Here is a 23,356-nt window from a genome sequence, read left to right as displayed (position 1 = left end):
TTCCCTCTTTTATTACGTTCTCTTTCAATTGAATAAACACATGATATGGCATAAAGCCAGTTGTTTACTGGCAAAGCAGGGCGATTTCCACTCCTTGATTTAGTGTACATGCCATGGAATAACCACAACGCAAGCAAAAGCGCTGATTTTTATCACAAAGTACCGGTATAGTACATGTAATTAGCATATATCATCATGCTTATGACTCATTCTATTGGCTACGTTTGCATTCTCAATATTTTGCAAGTATCAGTTTTCAGTGTGACCAACACCAGAATCACTTTAATTGAGAAGGAGCTTCAAAGCTTTGATTTGGTGCTTCATTAACTGTAAATATAATGATATTTTGTAAATTTTAACACCCAAAAAAGTATAAAGGGAGTATGACTTTGAAGTTTTGTCTCAATAACCAGAGATTTGATTTTATTCATATAAACACCAACAAAAATGTCAATCTTATATATCTCTAAATTAAATGTACATTGCATTATATTTGCAAAATAAATCTGTTATAAGCAGTTTGTAAGGCCTTGTAGTGAATTGTTTGATGAAGACAGACTTGTCCAACAGTGACAGTATAGCAATGGATGGAACCAATAATAGTTTAGTTTGCCTAATGAATTCTTCCTGCTCAACTGCACAATTCGCTCAAAACTGACATTTCAGTTGCACAGCAAAGTGAAGCCTTTACAAATTACAATTAGTTCAACCAAGGAAAGCTGGTGATTAAGGTAGTTCACGCCTCGAATATAAAAAACTTAAATGTTTGCTCGAACCTTCCTCAAATAAACTTTCAACTATTCTCTTTCAAAATCTAGATTAGAAATCTGGGTTCATCGTGTAAATTTACCGATACTTGAAAATTCAAAATGGCCGAAATCCCTGTGTTACCTCTATGGGGAAAAATTAAATTTTCAATTTTCACAAAAGTAAGCCCGTACAACCTTAAGTTACTCTTTGAGCTTCAAAATGAGCCCACAATTGGTAGACCAAATAAAATCTTGCGAAAGTTTCACAGCCTGCATATCTGTCCCCCAAGGCGCATTCCTTGTTAAGGTTGTGTGGTACCAATAATTCATAACAATATCTACTTTTATTGCAGGCTGAGCTGATCCAGTATGGTAGTCCCAACACACTACACAAACAATCTGCAGTTTTGGTGCAGAGTGAATTTACCATTGCATATCCAGGTAACCAATGGACCTACATGATAAGAATGCAACACTTGCCAGCAAAACTGGTTTTACCAGTTCTTGCATCCAGCAAATAAACCAATGCATATGTTCACTCCTGTACTCATTACTTTGCTCCATTCTCCAACCCTCGAGTCTGCCTTAGATTGGGATTGCAGTTTGGCTATAATCAGGAACAAAAAGTGCAATAGGAATATCACAGAACAAAGGCACTGAGCGCAATATGATTCATTTGTGATAGATGCACATTTAACTGACATATCATCTCCATGATATGAGGGTTTACACACATGGTGATGGAGTGATCATGAAATAACTATATGAATTTAGAGCAAACAATAATGGAACTGAAGATTGTGTTTTATAAGCACCGTGCTTAAAGGAATTACAGTTAATAAAGAGGCCTACACTTCAACACCATACATAATAAAACATGTAAACCTTATGAATTAAGATGACACACAGTTGTCAAAACATGATTTGGTTTTTTTTTGTCACTCCTTATCTTGTCCTTTATCAAAATTTACACCAGGTAATTGCATTATTTGGCGTATCCTCGCTAGAGCTACCAGTACATGGCTGTTCCATCTCACCACAGAATTCCACACAGCTCTCTGTAAATATCCTCCATATCTCAATAATTTACAATGTTCCTTATAGTTAAATTAAATAGCTAACATATGCATGTCTTTCAATAATGGATCAATGGGATCATTCCGGCTGTCCTCATCATCCAAATCTACATCCTCTCCTCGCACTTTCCTCCGATGTCTCTCCATCTGTCGTCTTTTCTTTTCTTCTCTAGCTTGTCTTTTCCTTTCACGATTTGTTGGATGTGGCTTTGCCTGTGTGCAAAAATACAGACATCATCATCATTCTATAATGTCACCCTCTTCATGATGGCTGTCCTTCATTGCAAAATATAACTCTCTAAGTTTAAATGACAAATGAATTCACAATGCTTCAAGCAAATCGACTGAGAATCCACGCATTAAAACTAAATGTTCACATTTCATTTGTCTGTAGGTTACGGAAAAACTACTCAATTTTATCTTTATTCTTACGATTATTTAAGTACTATAACTATGGCATACAACCTACAAGAGTCACTAGATTAGTACTTCGATGATTGACAAAAAGATGCCTTTTCTATCAGTCTTACCAAATGCAAAATCCTGGCACGATACCAAAAATTTTTGAATTACTGCAAACATGAGCTTATATATATGACTTTTGTAGCTGTATTTGATGGAATTCTTCCCATATGTATTTCACCTTACTTAGGTTAATACATCCCTATTCAATCTACAGGGGTTCAAGTGCCAGAATTTGATAATGCACAAGCGCTCCCTGATTAGCAATACCGGGGCTGTTGCACTTAGAAGACCAATATGAAAGTATGTTGAAAACAAGCAGTTGCAATTGGCTACTGAAACACACCTCATCAAATTCTCTGTTGTGATACGTAAAGTTACAATGACATAGTATGCATTATTTTAGCACTTATACGTGCAAAGAGCCAGTTACCAGTCAACTTTTTTGGAGACTGTAAATGGCCTTGTTAACATTTTGGACAACTGTTACCTTAGTAAGGTACCATCTACATATGTGCACATTGTGATAAAGGTAAAAGCATACAGTGTCTATGACCGAGACCTGGTGATAGCACAGGATTTTGGCGATTTTTAAGAGAGAAAATTGATGAGAACTGAATTACCAAGCACATTTTGACTTACCACGTTTGGATAACAGCATAAATTTGTTTCAATCAGGCCTGAGAGTTGCCCTAAAATAATCTGTTTCCCTCAGATTACTGCCTTGTCAAACAGACTACTTTCGGACAGCTGTATGGCCCTATGGGAAATATATGGCCCTATGCTGTTACCTTCATGGCAAGTCAATATGTGTATACTGTTTACCTGTCCTGAGGAATGTCGTTGATTTGCCTTGGGTCTAGCACCAGATGAACTACTCTCTACACTATGAGATGTGTTACTATGGCAACCATCTTCTGCACCATCAACGGGAAGAGTACCAAATATTCTTGATCCTGAACCATTTTCTGACCATAAATCACCTGCAATTGTATCTTTGTCTCCAGAATCCCTTGATGTATCTGAGCAATGCAAGATAAAGTTACAGTTTTTTGAGTCTAAATTATATATTTCTATTGTTTAATATCTTTAAATTTTACACAAAAAATAAGAATATTTTACTTATTACAGCCAAGAGGTGAATACTGCTGGCTGCATTAACCCTACCGCCAACATGGTTTGCCCAAACCCATTGTTTATGATCAATCTCTATTATGGACCTGATTACAGGGAATTGAGGTGAAGAGGTTAACATGCTTTTTACATGTACCGTAAGCAGTTTCTCATTGATGGAGGCTGGAACATTCAAAAACCTCAAGAAATACCGATGTTCTATTTTTTCTGCCAATCACACTTAAAAACTTCTGCAAAACAATGACACTTCTACATACCATTTGATGTAAACATAAGTTGTATGAGAAAATCTATGGTGGCATCTACATCATTTTGATGATCAACAAGTGTCTCACTGATTAATTGTAAATCCTACAAACAGAAAATAAATCAAAAACAGGAAGATGTTAAGCGCCACAGTTCCCCAAGGTGCCTGCTATTGATGCACAGATATCGAAACATACAAAATGTGGACACAGCCTACAGACTACATATCATAGAACAGAAAGCAGCTAAATTGGATATTTTAATCGCAAGTACTGGATATTTGATATTTATACATGACCAAGGGTAAGCAGTTCCATACAATGCAATGTGTTTACAAGAACATTTATCTAAGAGGCATCCAGTTTTCTTCCAGCCTTATCTTGTACACAGGTAGTTTTCATCAGGGCTCTATCATACACCTCTTTGTCTCATCTATTTTTCAAGCATACCAAAATAGTGAATTCTCTTTTCTGTGATATAAAAATGTGATTTAAAGTGTTTCATGTAGAGAGGGGGATGGGGGATTCCCCCTCTGTTGACATGTTGGCACCCCTAGTAATTTGTCAACCAGTCCCCCATGAAATGGTGCCAGTCACACCTTAGATATACATGTATAACACACGGACTGGTGAAATCCCCCTGACTGGTGAAATCCCCCTAAATTTTCGTGTGAAGGGGGAAATCCCCTCTGTTGATGCCATCCTGGATGAAACACTGGATTTTAGACCTACGGTTTGCTTATCTATTTTTGGCAGTGGCTATAACTTGTAAAATATTCTCATCCGTATGAATTCTAGCACAGAGGCAAATCTTTAACCTTTTCATTTCTCATCCCTCTATGGAAGACAAACTTTTCTTTGGAATAATAACGACACGCCAAAATTTTGCAGATAAAATGTTCAACTTCCAACTTTATACTTTCGTGCATACTTCCAGCGTTACAAAATCATGTGTGCACTACCTGACATCCCGTTTCATCCATGATTCGTTGCTCCACTCCACTCATGTCACCATTGGAAATACTGGCCGCTGCATCATCACTGTAACCATAGTAACTCTCCCAGTCTTCCTCCGATGACTGCTGATGGTGATGGTGATGATGGTGTTGCTGTTTTCCCTTTTTGATATCTGCTTGTTGTTCTTTTGCTGGCTGAGAGAGACAATACACACACAAGGTGACCATCTTTAGAATTTAATGTTAATGCAATGTATCAGTGACTGATAACACACAACAACTATGGATATTTAACCCTTTGACACCAAAACTTTTGCGCAACAGTTTTCCAATTTTTCTGAATTTTTCTGTAATTCTTTTGATAATTTTGGACCAATGTACAACTTTTCAATGGCTAAAGTTTTTAATCAAAATTTCATTAAAATCTAAAAGAAACACTGAAAACAGATGCAACGAGGAAGAATTGAAAATCTCCTTTCTGTCTTAATCTTTGAATGGGATTTATTTAGCACTCAGTCAAGACACAGAAAAGCTTTACAAAAAACTGACATTCTCATCATGGTACTAGGAAAAACACAAAAGAGTTGAAAACTTATTTCCACTATGGTACCTCAGCCTTAAAAACAATTTATCGACCACCTAAATGTCAGTGTTCTAAGATACCTGATAACAAGTTGTTGCTTAAAACTCAAATACTCATTCACATCACAATCAAGAAAGGTCCCTGATTTGGTGTGATTCTAAGCTGACAATTTGATAAAAAATGTGGATACACACTGAGCTATAAATTGTTATGTAATCTTTAAGTTAGCACCTGAGTAGCACGGTGGGCATAATCATAGTGACACATTATAGTACGCTTCTTGGTCTTTCCACAATGTTACACAAATATTTTGCATAAATCAATCACGTATTCCATGCACATTTAATCAATTTTTATCCAAAACTTAAGGATTTTACCATTTTATACAACCAATGCTATGTACGTTAAATTTATTCTAAAAAATGTTTAAAATTTTGTTTGATATTTCTAAAATGCATGGTATTCAGTACACGTCAGTCTGTTCATCTTCCTGTAATGAATAGCACAGCATGCATAGGGGAAATGCAGATGCCAAGCACCACTGATTTGCAGTCAAAATCCTCAATACCTGTACAATTTTTACTATCTTTTATAGTTGGTACTCAAAGTATTATAAGTCATTGGTTTATTACTATTCAGAGACAATAATGCATTCAAACCAACAATTATCTTTACATTGTTGCATACACTTTGGAAATTTGCATTGTGTCGCATCTAATCTTTGTGCATTTTCTAAATACCACTTTTACAGGACATTTGTATATTTTTGGAATATGAAAATGGCATGAATCATCACTTCATGCCTTCATAATGACCTTGAAAAATTTTTACACTGTGATTGCAAATGAGAAATATTTTACTCATGTTTGTTTTATGAGAAAAATATCACTTAACTAAACATATGTGAATTACACTTAAGCCAAGTTTTAAAATTTTAAGTTGTGGCCAGATTTTTAATTTTAAGTCATAATTTTTTTTCTCAACCCAAGACTGAGAAAATGTGAGAAAGAAGTCTGTACTGATCTTCTTCAGATGAAGCAACAAATATTTGGCATTTCATGGATTATGGCGATCACAAAGTACACTGCGGCCAGATACAAATCTTGTAAACATAAGTGTCACCAGAGGCATGGATACAGGGAACCTCTCACCCCTATGATAAGCAATATGGATTGTAACACACCTCATCCGCAGTCTGTGTTCTAATTCGCGAATTGACAGTCACGTGGGATGCGTTCTTTTTGTGCTGATCCACGTAAACGACGTCATCAGGCATCATTTGTCAGAACTGTTGCCTGCCAGGCATCAGTTTCGAAAAATGATGCCCGCTGACGTCAAAAAAACATTGGCGCATGCGCGAACTGGAATGTAAACAAAGATGCTGTCTGCGGACGAGCGAAACGATAGTCGAGAAATTTCTCGGTTTATCCTACTTTCTGAAGAAGAACTGAATGCTCTGGTTTCAAACAAGGACTCGAAACGAACGAAGACGATAATCAAAGGTGCATTGAACGTTTTGCAGAAGTATTGCCAGTTTATTGCGACCCTGTCGGCAAAAACTTTTTCTTGCTGAACCACTCCAACATATTACATCATATAGCTTACATGCGACAACTTTTGTGTATGGTACGTTCTTATGTATGACTACGGATGAGGTGTGTTACAAAACACATATTGACTGGCCATTAGGGCAACAGCATACGTCTTTAACCCCTCGGGCCTGTGAGTCACCCCAAAAAACAGACTGTTTCCCTCGGCATACGGCCTCGGGAAACAGTCTGTTTTTGGGGTGACTCACAGTCCCTCGGGTACAGACGTATGCTGTTGCCCTCATGGCCAGTCAATATGTGTATAATGATCTACAACTTCAAAACTATCACTGTCAACGTGATGAAGCGATGGAAGGCATGCCATGAAACTTTGCAAGGAATACTGGAATAGCATTATTCAAATTTGAAATTCCATTTTGGAATGGTTCCATGTCATAAATACCACATTTGAGAATCTAAATTGGAATTTCCGGTAGGGAATTAATACCTATATTAAAGGGTATTAGGACAAATAGATTTAACTTCTGTGAGAGCTATAGGCATATGGTTAAGACATAACTGTACTGTATCACTTACCGGTAATCTGATATTTGCTGGCTGGTCAGAATTATCACCAAGTTTTCTAACACTGGAATAGTGGTCTCCATTGTGATAAGATATATGTAATTCTTTTGCTTTGGATTTCTCTGTGCCGTGGACCTGGAAAATAAAAATGACAAATGTTTTTGACTTCTACACATGGCATGACCTCTGAGTTTATTTTTGGACTGAATTTGCCAAAACAATTTAATTATTATCAAATTTATCACAAACGGCATACCAAGCTGTGAGGACAGAAGAAATAAATCTTGCTCTGCTTGCAGGTCTGTGTGTTGTCACTAGCTTTGTCTCAAACCACAGCATGGCTGGTAAAAATACACAGACATGCGTGCAGAGCCATAATTAATGCCACTACCAGTATCACCGTTCCGGACATTTCATGGATGACTCTTGTGGCAATGAGAATAAACTGTGAATATTCCAAATAACAACACAATTAACTTGTGGTTGTATGGGCAATCATTTTATCACAAGGCAAATTAAAACAGGAACAAATAAATTACTCACATTTAAATATGCAATTTTGAAAGACAATATTAAGCTGTCATAATTCATGAACTTTATTAATTCATTAATTTTATCAAAGAACTGCATGAAGTAAAATTCTGAACAAAACATCTTCAGCAACAAATACAGGGAAAAAATATTTCAACGGGCATTTCAATGCTAAGTAATGACAACCACAATGATAGACACATACAATTTTGATGAACACAGCACAACTATGAACACCAAACGTTAACAGAGAAAACTAAAATCTCACACCGAAAGGATATCAAAATTTAGCAAATATCATACAGCAATGCAATGCTTTATGAGAAAGATCTGCATTAAAAATTGTGTGTTCTCCTAGTAAACCAAATAAGGGGCCGTCGATAATAAAAGCTGACGCACAACAAACGTAATTCTTTCGTTTAGGGGGGGGGGTAAAAGCTCATTTCGTTTTGTGTGCGTCAAAATTGCATAAGGATTTTCTTTTGTTTTCGAAGTGCGACTTTGCAGCGAGAACACAAAACTACCTTCGCGTTCATCGAGAACAGAATAACCACAAAATACGGAGACAGAAAAGACAACGAAAAGACATGAATGTGAAATGAAAACTTGTATCCTTTTTCAACTTGAAACATGTATATGAAACATTTTCCTGCGTGCGAAATACATTAAAATGTTCTGTCTTAAAAAGTGAAACGCGTAAAGTGGAGGTTTATTAATTAATGTGCCCTTCCGGTATTTTTTCATGGGCGTGCGGATCGGAGAGGTGCGTGTGGGTTTGTCAGAAACAGCATCATAATACGAAATTGATTTCGCATAAGAACTTTCGTTTTGAGGGGGAGGGAGGGGGTTTCAAGTAAAACGAAGGAATTACGTTTCTTGTGCGTCAGCTTTTATTATCGACGGCCCCTTATCATTGAAAGTACCGGTATTTACAATGAAACTGTCCTAGCAATACACACTTGTGAAAGAGCACAACATATTACTAATGTCACTCTGGATACATTTAAATTTATTTTTGATAATTGATCAATAATGAACTGCAATTAAATTGCATGTCATGATTATACCGGTATAGCAAGTAACATCACCATACCTATCAATTCAGCAAACATCAGTGCCACTTTCAAAGCATGTGTGTTTGACTTTGACACATCTACTGCAGTAGGCACCAACTGGTTGCATAGAATCTGACACAGGTGATAAGTCAAGGTTCTTGGTGATCAAAACAAACACAGGGTGACCTTACTTTGACCTGCACACCCAGTCAGTATAACAAAGCAAGTGTCACTATGCAATGTTACCAAAAGAAAGATGACCATGAAGTTCACTGAAACCATTCATTGTTTTAGATGAATTGGTTGGGCCCCTACACAGACCAAACCTTGCATGTCAAGCCTGTTAATTGACTCTATTCAGTACGTATGGTTGTTAAGGTGACAAAAATTTATGTTCAACAGGCAAGAACATAAGTTGGAAATTTCATTTTTATTGTTTGACTACTTTTTCATTTTCTAGAGATCCTTTCATAAATGCCTTTTTACAGAGATTTTATTTTTCTCACATTGAGTAGTGATGTATATCAAATAGATTTAAACACAGCTCTCTTTCATGTATTTTGTTTTCCCACCATTAAAAAAGCATGTAGCATCTATGAGGTTTTTAGATTCATGTTTACCTGACACATTCAAACACTTAATGTCAACATGTTTACGATTTTTTTCATCTTTTTGCTGACTCTGGTTGTCTGTTTCACAATAGCTTCCCTGCCATCACTTTTACGGCTTGTACACAATGGACAAACACATTTCATTTTCAAAAAACAAAAAAAATTGTAAAATGGTTGGTTTAAAATTGGCAATTGATGTATTTTATAATTAAGACTAGAAATAGGCATACTTTGCACTGACAAATGTTAACAGGGCAATGACCTCTGTACAATGTTTGGAATCGATATGTTTTTCATCCATAAATTCAGTCTAACCCTGTAAAAGCTACTGGGTTTACAATCAATGTTGTAGAGTATGATTCAGTCATTCAAATACGTGAAACATTTGACATTTTGATGATACACCTTCTTGAATTATTGCATTATGAAAATTTTAGTTCCTTGGGTTGCTTACAGAAGACATCAATTATAAAAGTGCATTCCCTAATGATTAAAAATAGATTCTTCCTGCAGTGTCTATGGATGTTATCTTGCTTCTGATTTCAATCTCTCATCTGTGTTGGAACAATATTGAGTACAATGACTGCTGCATACACTAATATCAAACAAACTAATGTTGAATCACTCTTTTATGAAATACACAGTTTACAATAGTCTTCAGAATTCTGAATTTTTAATTCATGTTCTGCATATGAGTGTACGATCAATGAACCAAACGGCCTTGCCCCTAAATAACAACTGATGCGGTATCATAGCATATGTAAATTGTAGCAAAAAGTGGCTGTAACAGCTTATTTCTAGTCATACACACATGATGTACACATGATTCCATGTCACAATGCATGAAGTAAATCCCACGGTGTATACAGCGATGACTCACCTGCCATAGCGGTGCATTCAACTGGTGTATTATAACATTGACCTCATGTAGTCTAGCAAATGCTACAATTGCATCATTGCCGGCATAGGTGCCTGGTTTTCTGAGCAGAACAGCTGGAATGTTAAAATAACAAAAGATAAATATTAAAAAGACAACAAACAATAATGTCAGTCCACATGATTGATTTGTTTGTTATTTCATTTGTTTTTATTTGCTCGCATGTTTTGTTTGCTTTTATATTTTATTCAATTTTGGAGGTTTTAAAGGGGACGAGAATTTTCACATGACTAAACAGTGAAGGGCAAGTGAAGTTTATGAGTATATACACTCTCTTCCCACGTCTAAAATCAAATATTCAAAGTCTTCATGGCATGAACAAAGTTGCTGATTACATAGAGAGCAGAGGGGGAAGACCCCCTCTACTGTCAATGCTGATCCTAATTCTGAAAATCGTCAGTCTGAACATCCAATGGTGCAACACCGATAAATACCAATGAAGTTCAGTAAGCCATTTAATATCTTTTCTATCATTATTACATGATAATCCCGTGAAAGCAAGGTAAACCAAATAACCATACATCACATTCACAAAAATAACTGAAACAGGGATGTAATAAATATGGATTATATTCCTGACATGAAAAAATATGTTAATAAAACTTTGCTTCATCCCCTTTTAAATTATATCTTTTTCTGAGTCACATGTGCACTCACCATGTCTATCAAATGGAATATCGTCCTCGACAAAAGGTTCAAAATCATTCCGATGGTCAATCATATACTGGACTGTATCTTGACGGTGTTTCAGATGATTGCGAGTATGTCCTTCTAACTGATCACCCAGAGCTCTGAATAAACAATTACTGTAAAACAAATAACAATTCATTCATGACCTCTGCCATCTCTGTATGCTGTAACCTTCGTAAAGGAAAATTGGTATGAAATATGTTTACATGCGATGTATTTGACTCTTATGCTGCAAGACAGTGTGATTTCCCCATCTGCCAAGTCAGTAAAAAGCCATGTTCACTTCTTTACAGCAACCCAAAGACTTGGTCAAAGTCTCTAAAGAAAAACTAATTTAGTTTAATGTGATTTAGTAGGGCTATAACAATTATTTTTCCTCTGAGGCAATGTAGTGGGGATATCATGAGGGGTCCAGACACTTTGCACCAAAACCACTTCACCCCACACTGCTTCATCCAAAAACCATTCCGTACCAAAACCACCTCATCAAAAGTACTACCTCTTCCCACGAAACTTCGCCCAAAGTTCCCCCTCGTACTAACACCACTTCGGCTCAAGTATATGCAATACATACCACTATAACACTACCCATCCTGAAACAACAATGTATCACAGCGTTGTTTTTACCTGCAACTTTGAAGCATTACAGTATCAGGACATTTTTGCCATCACAAACCATTTATTCTTGCACAAACCACTAATGGTAGAATTAGAAAAAAGACAAATGCAAACTTCAAAGAAACAACTCAGGTGCCTTGTGCAGAATAGCGCGTTGCCATTTATTTGAAATGTGTACACTTTGAAGACTTTAGTCCTGGGATGATTGAAAGGTGGTAAAACATCGATGGTAATGGTTGGTTATTTTACCAGTTGGCAACAGTTTGGGGCGAAGTGGCATTGTATTGCAGGCAAAATGATTTTGGGAGGACATGACTCCTGGGGCAAAGAGATTTCAGTATGAGGTTGTTTTGGTGCGAAGTGGTTTTGGTGCGAAATGGTTTGGGACGAAATGGTATGGTGTAGAGTGGTATTGGTGCAAAGTGTTTGGGAACCTATCATGAGATTCATAGACTCAGTGATTCCAGAGAAACTTATTATCAATCCCACTCACTCCGTGTATGCCAAAATCTAACGGGACCAATCTAACACCGTAGAGTGTGCGCCTCACCTGAAGAGGGCATTGGATCATATAACGGAATCTCGGTCAAAACATTTCAAATACAAAGTAACATCAATGCATTAAAATCTGAAGATCATGGACAGTTAAATCGTGACAATTAGCTATGATGAGGAGCCATGGAAGTGCTAATGCAAAGCTTGTAGGTGTTTAGCTCCTGTTGGCTTGTCTGTAACAGCCACTGTATATCATATTCCTGTGTACTTGTAGTACTCTACAAGTACACGGGAATATGATCAATATATTCTGACCCTTACAGATCCCCTCTCACTCTGAACCATTGACTTTTCATTATACTATCAAAAGGGACACTAGGTTTGACCATAATATTTGGACAAGGTTTAAAAATTTAGTCATACTGCAGCATGCTTTAAAAGCAGGATAATGGTACATTACTTCCCCTTCCAGTTTACTAAATGCAACATGTTCCCTAGTGATGTTGTTATTATGTCCTCCGGTAGCAAGCTACAATTTCACGCATCTGAATAATATATAAGCGGAATATGAAGCCAGTCTCGTATTTACATGGTGTGAGAAGAGCAAAGCAGCAGTCACTGTCGCTTTGTGACCTGGTATACGACACAATTCCCTGTTACACACTGGTGTCATCGTCAGTCGTGCTCAGAGAATGTCCGCCATGGCCACAAGCGGCTGTGGGCAGATGCAACTAAACGGTGATCGAGATGACATGCTTTCTGTTTATGTTCACAGTTTGAAACAAAACTCACCCATCTCCTGGAATGTCTCTAAGCTGCAATCCTCGTGTCTGTAGTTGCGTTGCGAAGCCTGCGAAATTCTCATCCTCGGCAAGGTAGCTCTTATCTCTGTTCTGTTTTCTCATTGCGGAACGAACTGTTCTCTCGTCTCGTTTACGTTCCCTATCGTCTTGAATTTGACTTTTCGACTTTCGTTGGGTCTTCGCCATCGCTCGCTATATAATATGTTAACTCTTACCCAGTCCAACCTGACCCTCCCCTTCCGATCTAAGAATTCGCAACAGTGTTTCGAGCTTTTCTTCTGTATGATTGCAACAACTTGACGCAATCACAACGCTTCTGAAATACCCTTACCAAATCCGGAAATCGCCGGCACCACTGACGTACAGCAGGTACTTACTCAAAGATGAGTATCCTTTGTATTTTTATGAGTACAGAAGCACTAAATTGCAATGGAAGACTGATTTGGTTCTCTGTTAAGGTAATTCGGTGGCCGAAAGGTTTCAGAACTCTCTTGCTCTTTTCACTACAACAACCGGTATCAGGTCAAAGGTTGAACACTACAATGAAAGAAAACTGAAGGGGCCTCGATTTTTAAGAGTACCACAGATATGTAATTTAAGATGAAAATTTTCCTTCCCGCCGATACTTTATACAACCCTAATAATGTTAGATGGATTAAACCTTTCACACTATTTAGATTATCAAATTTCCATCTTCAAATTTTACTCTACACGACTCCACCTCCCCCTCTCTTTACAAAGCCATAATGGATCAACCCACCCACGATTTCCTGTTGCCTTGCCGTAATCAAGCAATGGGGGCGCTACACACAATACTCCTTCTCTCGTTCTCTCGCTCTCATGCCCTCTCTCTCGCGTGTTCGCTTTCTCGCAGTACCTCACCGTATCTGTCCAGATGCAAACTATGTCCCCACATCGATACAGCCACTTTCATAACCAATGAACAGTATCATTCAACTGTGACCCGGCAAATATCATCTGAGCCTCATTAGCTCACAAACGACGACTTACTGCTGTAAGCTTACACAACGGTCAAAGCGGACGGACAGTGCGTAAACGGATGAATAGTCTCAAAGTTCGATGTTCAGAGTTGTAAACTTATATTGCTGTCGGTTTAAACAGACCTGGCCATTGCGTCAGTGATTTCAGTCTGACAATTAGAAAAAAAGTGGAAACTTAGAAAACATCCGGGAAACCAGAAATAGGAAAGCTTAAAGTCATCAGTGAATTCGACTCTGAAACAGAGATCTCGGCTGGGACTTCAGGTTTTTGTTACCTTTCAAATAATTGAAATGGCATGTATGAACACCAAGACAAACCAATACATGGTAGAATACATTAAAACAATTATAAAGACATCGTTATTATACCTTTTCATCTTTTAACAATGCATAAATATTTAAAGTATTGCGTAGAGACAGTCCTGAGATCTTATTATTAAAAATGATATTAGGCCTAGTCCGTTGTCATCACAGTTCGCGACAAAAATTAGATACAAATGTGGTCTTTGGTCAAGTATTTGAATGTATCAGTGTTAGCATTCAGATTGTAAAAATACGGAATGCGAAATCTTAATCGTGTTTGCGAGGTCAGAATTAAGGCTTACTGCCCTTTTTGCATCTCGTTATGTTTATGCTTGCCACATGTCGGACGTCCATTTCGAGATTTTTTTCTTTGTCTTTCAAATGAACATATAACACCCCTAAGAAAACCTTCAGATAAGCTTATCTTTTTCTACCGAAGCTACCAAGTGAAGCCAAAATTTCCCGAAGGATGGCTATCGCGATACGATAGAAGGTATAAATTGATGGAGTTCTATCGTGTGTCTTTATTTCTGAAAGCCAATATTTAAGATCATTCGACTTACAACATACAGCTATGAAGTATGTGTATTGCGTGCTGGTCCAGTGGATGCCGGTATTTTGCTTGTCGCAATATAATTATCCCTTGGTTAATATATCTTCATTCGGCTGTCAGACATTCATGAAACTCAGTTTTCTTGCATATTTTTTCGGAGACAATGTTTTTCGCGCTCATTTCAAAATCTGCATGTTAATAACGGGGTTTTATTATCATCGTCCGCTATGTCTTCATTTTATAGGTTTGTAAGCCTACTGTTTGGGATTTTGATCACTTTTGCGACAAAAGTTACAAAGTCACGCTGAACAAAGGGAACGTTACTTCGGTTGAGGAATAACCACTACCAGTAAACTCTTGCGTTATTCAAATGACAATAAAAACCGCATCTCTGATTTAGTGGAAGACTCAAACACGCAGAGTCATGGTCAAAGGTCATTGATATTTGTGGCCAACGTGGTGGTCGGAGTGCATCTCGAACAGTTGGAAACTACTTATGACGTACTTCTTTAAATTTAGACGAAGTATCTCGATTATGATATGAGCATAAATTCCATATCCATTTTCTTTTCTCATTTTTTTCACTTCATATTAACATTACATTACTAAAGGAATGAATCCACACTTTTAATCTTAACTCGTAAGTCAGATACCTCGCTTATCGAATACTGTATTTTCTTTGCATAAACACATCGTCCAGCCATCTCCCATTAGGTTAAAACTGCCACCGAAAGCAATTCTATTGGAGAAATCGACAATGAAGTGAATTCTGCGATTAGGACAACAAAAACAACAGTCGTAGGAGCCGTTATGCTGATGCCTGCCATCTCATAAAGTCTTTTCCATCATCATCGTCGCGCATTCTCGCAGGCCAGAGCAATAATTTCCGCTCCGCTGACCTACGCAAAAATCAAATCGTTGGGTGATAAGACTCGCCGAAGAGGGCGTGGTGTACGACGATGCGTCGTCGTCGTCATCGTCATCAACCTTGCATGATTAGCATTTATCATTAATTAAATCCTAGGCCTAAATGACTACCCAACAATTAAGAGTATATAATACGATTTTCATACCAGCCATGAGTTATAAAATCATGTTCCCGCCGAACATTGCTTATCCACCTTATTTACTATTCATCTACCACAGAGGACAGTGCCAGAGCGCCGTTATTCATCTGTGCTGTATATATGCAAAGGCTAAAGTTTTCGCACCAGAGGACATGTAATTCCCTATTGTCCGGCATTAATCTCATTGTTACTAAATGGCCCTTTGACATGAAAAAATTGAATTTTTGAATATAAATTTATTATTTTCTGCATTGGTTGATAAAGCGGTATTCCGCTTTATGATTCCATTTTTGACAGTGAAAGATAGCCACTGGTACTGAATGATAGTAGTTCGACTTAGGTCGTTCACATAGATAGACCGATAGCCCTGAGCTGGCAACACAAAGGCTTCATTGAACCTGAAGTTCTCTTGTGAAATCGATACATCCATATGGGAGTTACACTCTTGGACACATGTAATAAATAACTGATGTATGCGTGGCGTGTATTCCAGGTCTTCAAAATAATTCCTTTAGAAGATTAGCACTGTCTGTCGATATAGAGACAATGTGACTGGCATGGTATTGCCATTAATTTTTTTATCTTTCCGGGTGAATTTCCCTATAGATTCCAGGTCTTCAAAATAATTCCTTTAGAAGATTAGCACTGTCTGTCGATATAGAGACAATGTGACTGGCATGGTATTGCCATTAATTTTTTTATCTTTCCGGGTGAATTTCCCTATAGATTCCACAGGATCGAATTAGAACTACTTGATAGCCACAAGACGGTAGTAGATGGTCACAATACGGTAAGGTTCCGCACCATGAAAAAATGTCGCGGCAGATTCAATTTTTGATAATAGTGAAACATACTTGCAGATCTCATCGGAACATTGAGCTCCCGTCGGGGAGCATATCGTTTCATCCTTTGAAATCGCTTAAATCTAACACGATTGGAACTGATTTGGGAAAATTGGATGAGAGTAATTATTAGAAAAATGTAACGAAATCGAAATTTTTACAGCTGAAATTTTACAAAATGATAGAATAGTCTAAACTTTGAAATATTGTTGTCATCGAACGAAACAACGAAAACACAACGATTATTGCATACCTCTTTAATCGGATCAATTTTCATGAAAAAGTTCATTTTTGTGTAAATGTACTAAAGAAACGAGACAAAAGCGTAAAATTTCTCTAATTGACGACTTTTGAGTCAGGGCACTTTTGAAATGCCCCTGACCTCTTCGTGAATTTAAGGCTTCATAAACATTAAATTGAGTCAGGGCACATTTTAAATGACCCTGACTGACTAACTGTTAATCAATCGAAAAGCTGCATTTTGGTCTAGGAAAAATGACAAACTGAGATTATTACTAGTGTTTTCAGTAATGAAGAAATTACAAACTCTCATATTTTTCTTCAAATATGAATATTGTTCAAATGTTTTGAACAATATTGCATTAGATAATATCATGCACTGATTCTTACTCATAACATTTCAACAGCATCGTAAATTTTGAATAAAATTTTAAAGATGGTAAGCAAATATGGTGTAATGTTAGACAATTTCTAAAATTCTTGAGAAATTGTGCCGATCCAATTATCCCAATTTAGTTCCAATCGTGTTATCTGCAAATTGGTATTTTGGGGCATTTTTGTAATTTTTTGTAAAAATGAAAAATGTTTCTCGAAAAATTCGTCTAATAGCTTTGATGTGTGGTATATACAGGTTCCTGGGGATTATCTCAATATGACGTGATATATTGACATTATGGTGAAATCTGTTTGTTTGTATTTTCATGGCAATTTTTGCCGTTGTTGGTCAAAACATTTATCTCAAATACTATCTGTCTGATAACTTTGGAATGTGACATTTTCTAATTGTGATGAAAATTAATCTTCAACTGTATTTTTGCAGCTATTTTTGCAATTTTGGAAATCAGCTGTCAAAGACTTCCAACTTCATCAAAACATGTCACAAATAGTTATTATATACATAACACATCAGAGCTCTATCTCACGTTTATAGGTTGCCTGTTACTTTAGTACGGATGTACTTGTTTATATTGCTATTAGAATTTGTATCAAGTTGAGCAAACCGATATATATATATATATATATATATATATATATATATATATATATATATATATATATATATATATATATATATATATATATACATAGGTTGGCATGCTTTGGGAGGGAAATATGGTGACAAAATGCAATGTATGCAATGTGTCTGTCTGTATAAATGTATTTATGTCCATCCACTGCAGGTATATATCTGTGTGTATGTATGTATGTATGTATGTATGTATGTATGTCCGTCCACAGTGTTACGTGCAGAGAAAACGAACAAAAGGGTGAACTCAGCAGTTAACGTTTAAACAAAATTTATTACAAAAAAAAAACTAATTGCTAAGTCAGGGATAGAGTACAAGCTTTAAAAGTGTACAGACTACTTATCTCAGCTGGGACGCAAAGCTCCAGTCTCAGAGTTGTAACAGTCAGTTGAATGAATGAACAGTCCTTGCAGGCTTGCAGCTGCACAAAGTCCACAGTATAAATCCAGCGTTGACAGTGAAGGTCTTGAAAAGTCTTGAGAATGACTACTGCTGGAGTTTATAGTAACACACAGAGACACGATCCCAAAAGTCTGACTGGAAGCTGTGCACGTCCCTTTTATAAAGGCATATAAGAACAATCTAGAACTTTTATTGACATGCTAATTACTGTTCTAAAATTATCTCCCTTACACAACTAATCAACTTTCCAGAACATTCCAAACATGACTAATTGAATTCAAGGTTGTGAGGTCATCAAGGGCAGTGACCTTGAGAATGTTCTAGACTAATTGAACTCAGGTCATGATGAGTGTGTGGGGGGAATGACCTACATAACACACCCCCTCTTCAAAAAAGAAAATTTTTCAAAGAAAAATCTTTCTTTTACAAATGTAATCTTGAAAAGGATTTAAGTACTCAAATTTTGTTTTACTCTAAAGTAAAATTTCTTGAAAGTGAACAACAATAAACTCTAAATACGAGAGAGACAGTCTGCAATTAAATTGTCTCTGCCTTTGATATGTCTAATATCAAGATTAAACTCCTGTAACATTAAACTCCATCTTAGCAATCTCTGATTTTTGCCTTTAAATTTCTGCAGAAAAACAAGAGGTTGTGATCAATATAAACCACTATTGGCTGATTTGAAGAAGTAACATAAACTTCAAAATGCTGTAAAGCTAATATCAAAGATAAACGCTCTTTTTCAATTGTAGAGTAGTTTCTCTGAGATTTGTTAAGTTTGTGTGAAAAGTAGCAAACAGGATGTCCCATGACTATCTTCTTGCAATTTGTTGTTGGAAAACTTGAAATGGCACTGAATTTGGCATAAAGTATGCACGGCAAAGTCCGGTTATTTTTACTGAGTTCGATAAAGTCATTGTTCGGCAAATACTTGGCTTCCTCCTGGAGATATTCCGCTTTCGCAGGATTCAGTCCGTCTGGATGTTGTTCCACTGGATTACTGTCGCAGACATCTTCGTTGTGGTAGATGATGTTTGTCCTCGTTGGAACATCTTGAAACAGGTGTTTATATTCATGGAGCAGTTCTTTCACCTGTTGTTGTTGTTCTGGCTGGAGGTGTGCCAACTTTGTAGACTCCAGCTTCTCCAGGATTTCTGAGTTCTGAAGCTTGACCGAGCCCAGCTTTGAGTTTAGAGTATTTTCACTCAAGTCAGTTTCAGTATCACTATCTTCATAATGGCCAGAACTGACGGTACTGACAGGCTGAGTTATAGTAGGATTATCCCTATCCAAATATGGCTTAAGCATATTTATGTGACATAGCTGCTTTTGTTTTCGCCTGTCAGGTGTTATTATGATGTAATTTAAATCACTCAATTTCTTATCAATTAGGTATGGCCCAAAGTAACGAGCATGGAGTGGTTTGCCAGGAATTGGAAGTAGAACAAGAACTTTTGACCTGGTTTAAACTTCCGTTTTGAGGTGCTTTTATCATATTGGTTTTCATTGACTGCTGAGATGACTCAAGATTTTCTCTGGCTAATTCACATGCTTTAGAGAGTTTTGTACGAAAATCTGACACATATTGCAAAATATTCAGACAATCATCATCGTCTGATAGGAATTTCTCTTTAACGAGCTTAAGTGGGCCACGGACTGTATGTCCAAATACAAGCTCAAATGGGCTAAAACCAAGAGACTCCTGAATTGACTCTCTAACAGCAAAGAGCAAAAATGAATTCCTTCATCCCACTGCTTCTCTGTGTCAAAACAGTAGGTCCTAATCATGTTTTTCAAAGTTTGATGAAATCGCTCAAGAGCACCCTGACTTTCTGGATGATAGGCGGATGACCTATACTGTTTAATGCCTAGCTGATCCATTACTTGTTGAAAAATACCAGACATAAAGTTGGAGCCTTGATCGGACTGGACACATTTAGGGAGGCCAAATAAAGTGAAAAATTTGACTAAAGCTCTCACTATAGTCTTTGTCTTTATGTTTCTCAGTGGTATGGCTTCTGGGAACCGAGTTGATGTACACATTATTGTCAGCATGTACTCATTTCCTGATCTTGTTTTTGGTAGGGGCCCAACACAGTCTATTAGTATCCTACTAAATGGTTCTTGAAATGCAGGAATTGGCTGTAAAGGGGCCTTTGGAATGGTCTGATTTGGCTTTCCTACCATTTGACATGTGTGACAAGTTTTACAGAAATGTGCTACATCCTGCCTGAGATTAGGCCAATAAAAGTGACTGAGAATTTTGTGATAAGTTTTCCTTACTCCCAAATGACCAGCCCAGGGGGTTTCATGGGCTAGGCGCAATATTTCAGCACGATAGGGCTTTGGAACAACAATTTGATGTTTTATAGCCCAATCGTCATCAACCAAGACATCTGGAGGTCTCCATTTACGCATGAGAATACCAGATTTTGTATAATAGGAAACAGAGCTATCTGAAGTTTTACCTTCATCATCTACCCTGTCAAACAAAGACAAAATATCTGGGTCTTTGTGTTGTTCTGCAATGAGATTTGATCTAGAAAATGTCTGACTTTGGTCAGCAGAAGTTTTACTGGAAGTTTCAAATCCACGAGGGATAACGGAATGATCCGTGTCAAACACCTGACTGAGAAAGGTGTCATTTAAGTCAACATCTGTGACATTATTTTGAGAGTATTTTGATTCTCGGAAGTTTTCTTTGACATGGCTCGAGTAATGGCACATGAAGGAAATAAATCGGGTATCTCTTGTTCAATTGGCTCTGGATCCTGATCTAAACTAGGATTATCAGTCACAAGTGGATTAGTAATGACCTTGTCCCCAGCAAGGTCATTTCCAAGAAGAAGGTGAATTCCTTCAAAAGGCAAAAAAGGCCTAATACCTAAAGCCACAGGTCCAGAAACAAAGTCCGAAGACAAATAGACATTATGGAGAGGAACAGGAATGTAGTCATTACAATCTACCCCCTTAATAAGAACTTAGAACCTGAAAATGACTTTTCAGAAAACGGCAGGGTATCTGCCAACAAAAGAGACTGGGAAGCCCCGGTATCTCTTAAAATTTTGACAGGGGTAGCGGAAGAGAATCACTAGAAAGTGATATAAAACCATTATGAATAAATGGCTCGAAAATACCCATAATGCTATCTTGAGAAGAATTGACCTTGACCTCATTAATTGGGGATAAGAGGGGTTTAACCTCAGAAAATGTGTTGCACACATTATTAGACTCTAATGAGTTGATGAAGAAATAAAGCCGGTTGGCTTAGATCCACTTTGACCACTTTGACCTTCACGTTTTCTTTTCAATTTGAAACAATCTGACATTAAATGGCCGTCTTTCTTACAATAATTACAAGAAAGTGTACCAAACTGTTTGTCAGAAGGAGATTGAGACTTGGGATCTGATGATGTGGGAGTGTTACTTGAACTGTGTGAACTGCTGTCATTTGATTTCCTACTCTCCTTTGAGAAATTCTTGGATGAAAAGGAGGAGTTAATTTACCTGCATTGTTTCTGTATGAAAAGGACTGGGATGGTTTGCTGAGAAATGAAGATTTGTGGGTCAATGAATAATCATCGGCCAAACGTGCAGCAACCTCTAATGTATCTGCCTTTTGTTCATTGATAAACGTCTTGATGTCACTCCGGATGCACCTTTTAAATTCTTCAATCAAAACAAGCTGTCGTAATTTGTCATAATTCTGACTGACCTTTTCAGAAGAACACCAGCGATCAAACAGTTGTTCTTTTGTTCGAGCAAATTCAACATAAGTTTGATCCTTCACCTTCTCACAATCCCTAAATTTCTGACGGTAAGCTTCAGGCACCAACTCATAGCCCTTGAGAATTAATTCCTTCACAGAATCATAATTTGAAGCCTGCTCTACTGACAACTGAATGTAAATTTCTCTGGCTTTACCCACCAAAGCACTCTGCAAAAGCATAGACCAGGACTCCTTAGGCCAATTCAGACTCTGAGCAATTTTCTCAAAATGAAGGAAATATTTATCAACATCCTTTTCTTGGAAAGGGGGAACTAACCTGAAATGCTTAGTGATGTCAAACTTGTCTGAAGGGAAGAATTTTCTGATTGTCCAAGCTCTAAACGCCTCATTTCTAACTGTAGTCGATGTTCTTCCAATTCTCTCTCCTTTTCTCTCTGTCTTTCTTCCATTTGTAATTCTTTGTCTTTCATTTGTAATTCTTTGTCTTTCATTTGTAAATTTTCCTGCCTTTCCCTTTCTTCCATTTGCAATTTTTCCTTTTCTAATTCCAATTTCTTAAGCTCCAAATCTGCCTGTATTTCTAATTCTAATTTTTTGAGTTCGAAGGAAGACTCAGGCTCATAATCTTTTAAGGCAGACTCCTCAAAATGGCCAGAATTAACTAAATGTTTTGCAATCTTGAACTGAATTTCTCGCTTGCGCATAGATCTTTTGACATCTACTTTAAGGAATTTGCCAGTGCTATGAGGTTGTCTTTTGTGAGGGAATTAAATGTGTCCTGATCAAGGTCATCCATAAATTCGTCTGGCTTGAATTCCGCCATGATTGAATTTCGCTGAGTTCACAGTGTAAAGTAGTTTTGAAAAGACTGTCAAAATGTTTCAAACGGCTCAAAATATTCGAATCCTGGACAAGCCCCCAATTTGTTACGTGCAGAGAAAACGAACAAAGGGGTGAACTCAGCAGTTTACGTTTAAACAAAATTTATTACAAAAAAAAACTAATTGCTAAGTCAGGGATAGAGTACAAGCTTTAAAAGTGTACAGACTACTTATCTCAGCTGGGACGGCAAAGCTCCAGTCTCAGAGTTGTAACAGTCAGTTGAATGAATGAACAGTCCTTGCAGGC

General features: G+C 37.2%; 1 protein-coding gene across 1 annotated transcript; it reads right to left on the bottom strand.

Annotated features, from left to right (window-relative positions):
• Positions 1–383: 383 nt before the first annotated feature.
• Positions 384–13,584, bottom strand: LOC139136771 (OTU domain-containing protein 3-like). Its single transcript, XM_070704598.1, has 8 exons — positions 13,049–13,584; positions 11,111–11,259; positions 10,397–10,509; positions 7,332–7,454; positions 4,629–4,817; positions 3,679–3,772; positions 3,113–3,309; positions 384–2,038 (listed from the first exon to the last, which is right to left on the bottom strand). Exons 1-8 carry the CDS (start codon positions 13,243–13,245, stop codon positions 1,859–1,861), a joined length of 1,242 nt encoding a protein of 413 aa, XP_070560699.1. The 5' UTR covers positions 13,246–13,584; the 3' UTR covers positions 384–1,858.
• Between the last annotated feature and the right edge of the window lie 9,772 nt (positions 13,585–23,356).

The sequence above is a fragment of the Ptychodera flava genome, chromosome 7, assembly GCF_041260155.1.
Source record: "Ptychodera flava strain L36383 chromosome 7, AS_Pfla_20210202, whole genome shotgun sequence".
NCBI classification, from domain to species: Eukaryota; Metazoa; Hemichordata; class Enteropneusta; family Ptychoderidae; genus Ptychodera; species Ptychodera flava.
The sequence above is the reverse complement of the archived record's forward strand: the minus strand, read 5'-3'. Positions and strand labels throughout refer to the sequence as shown.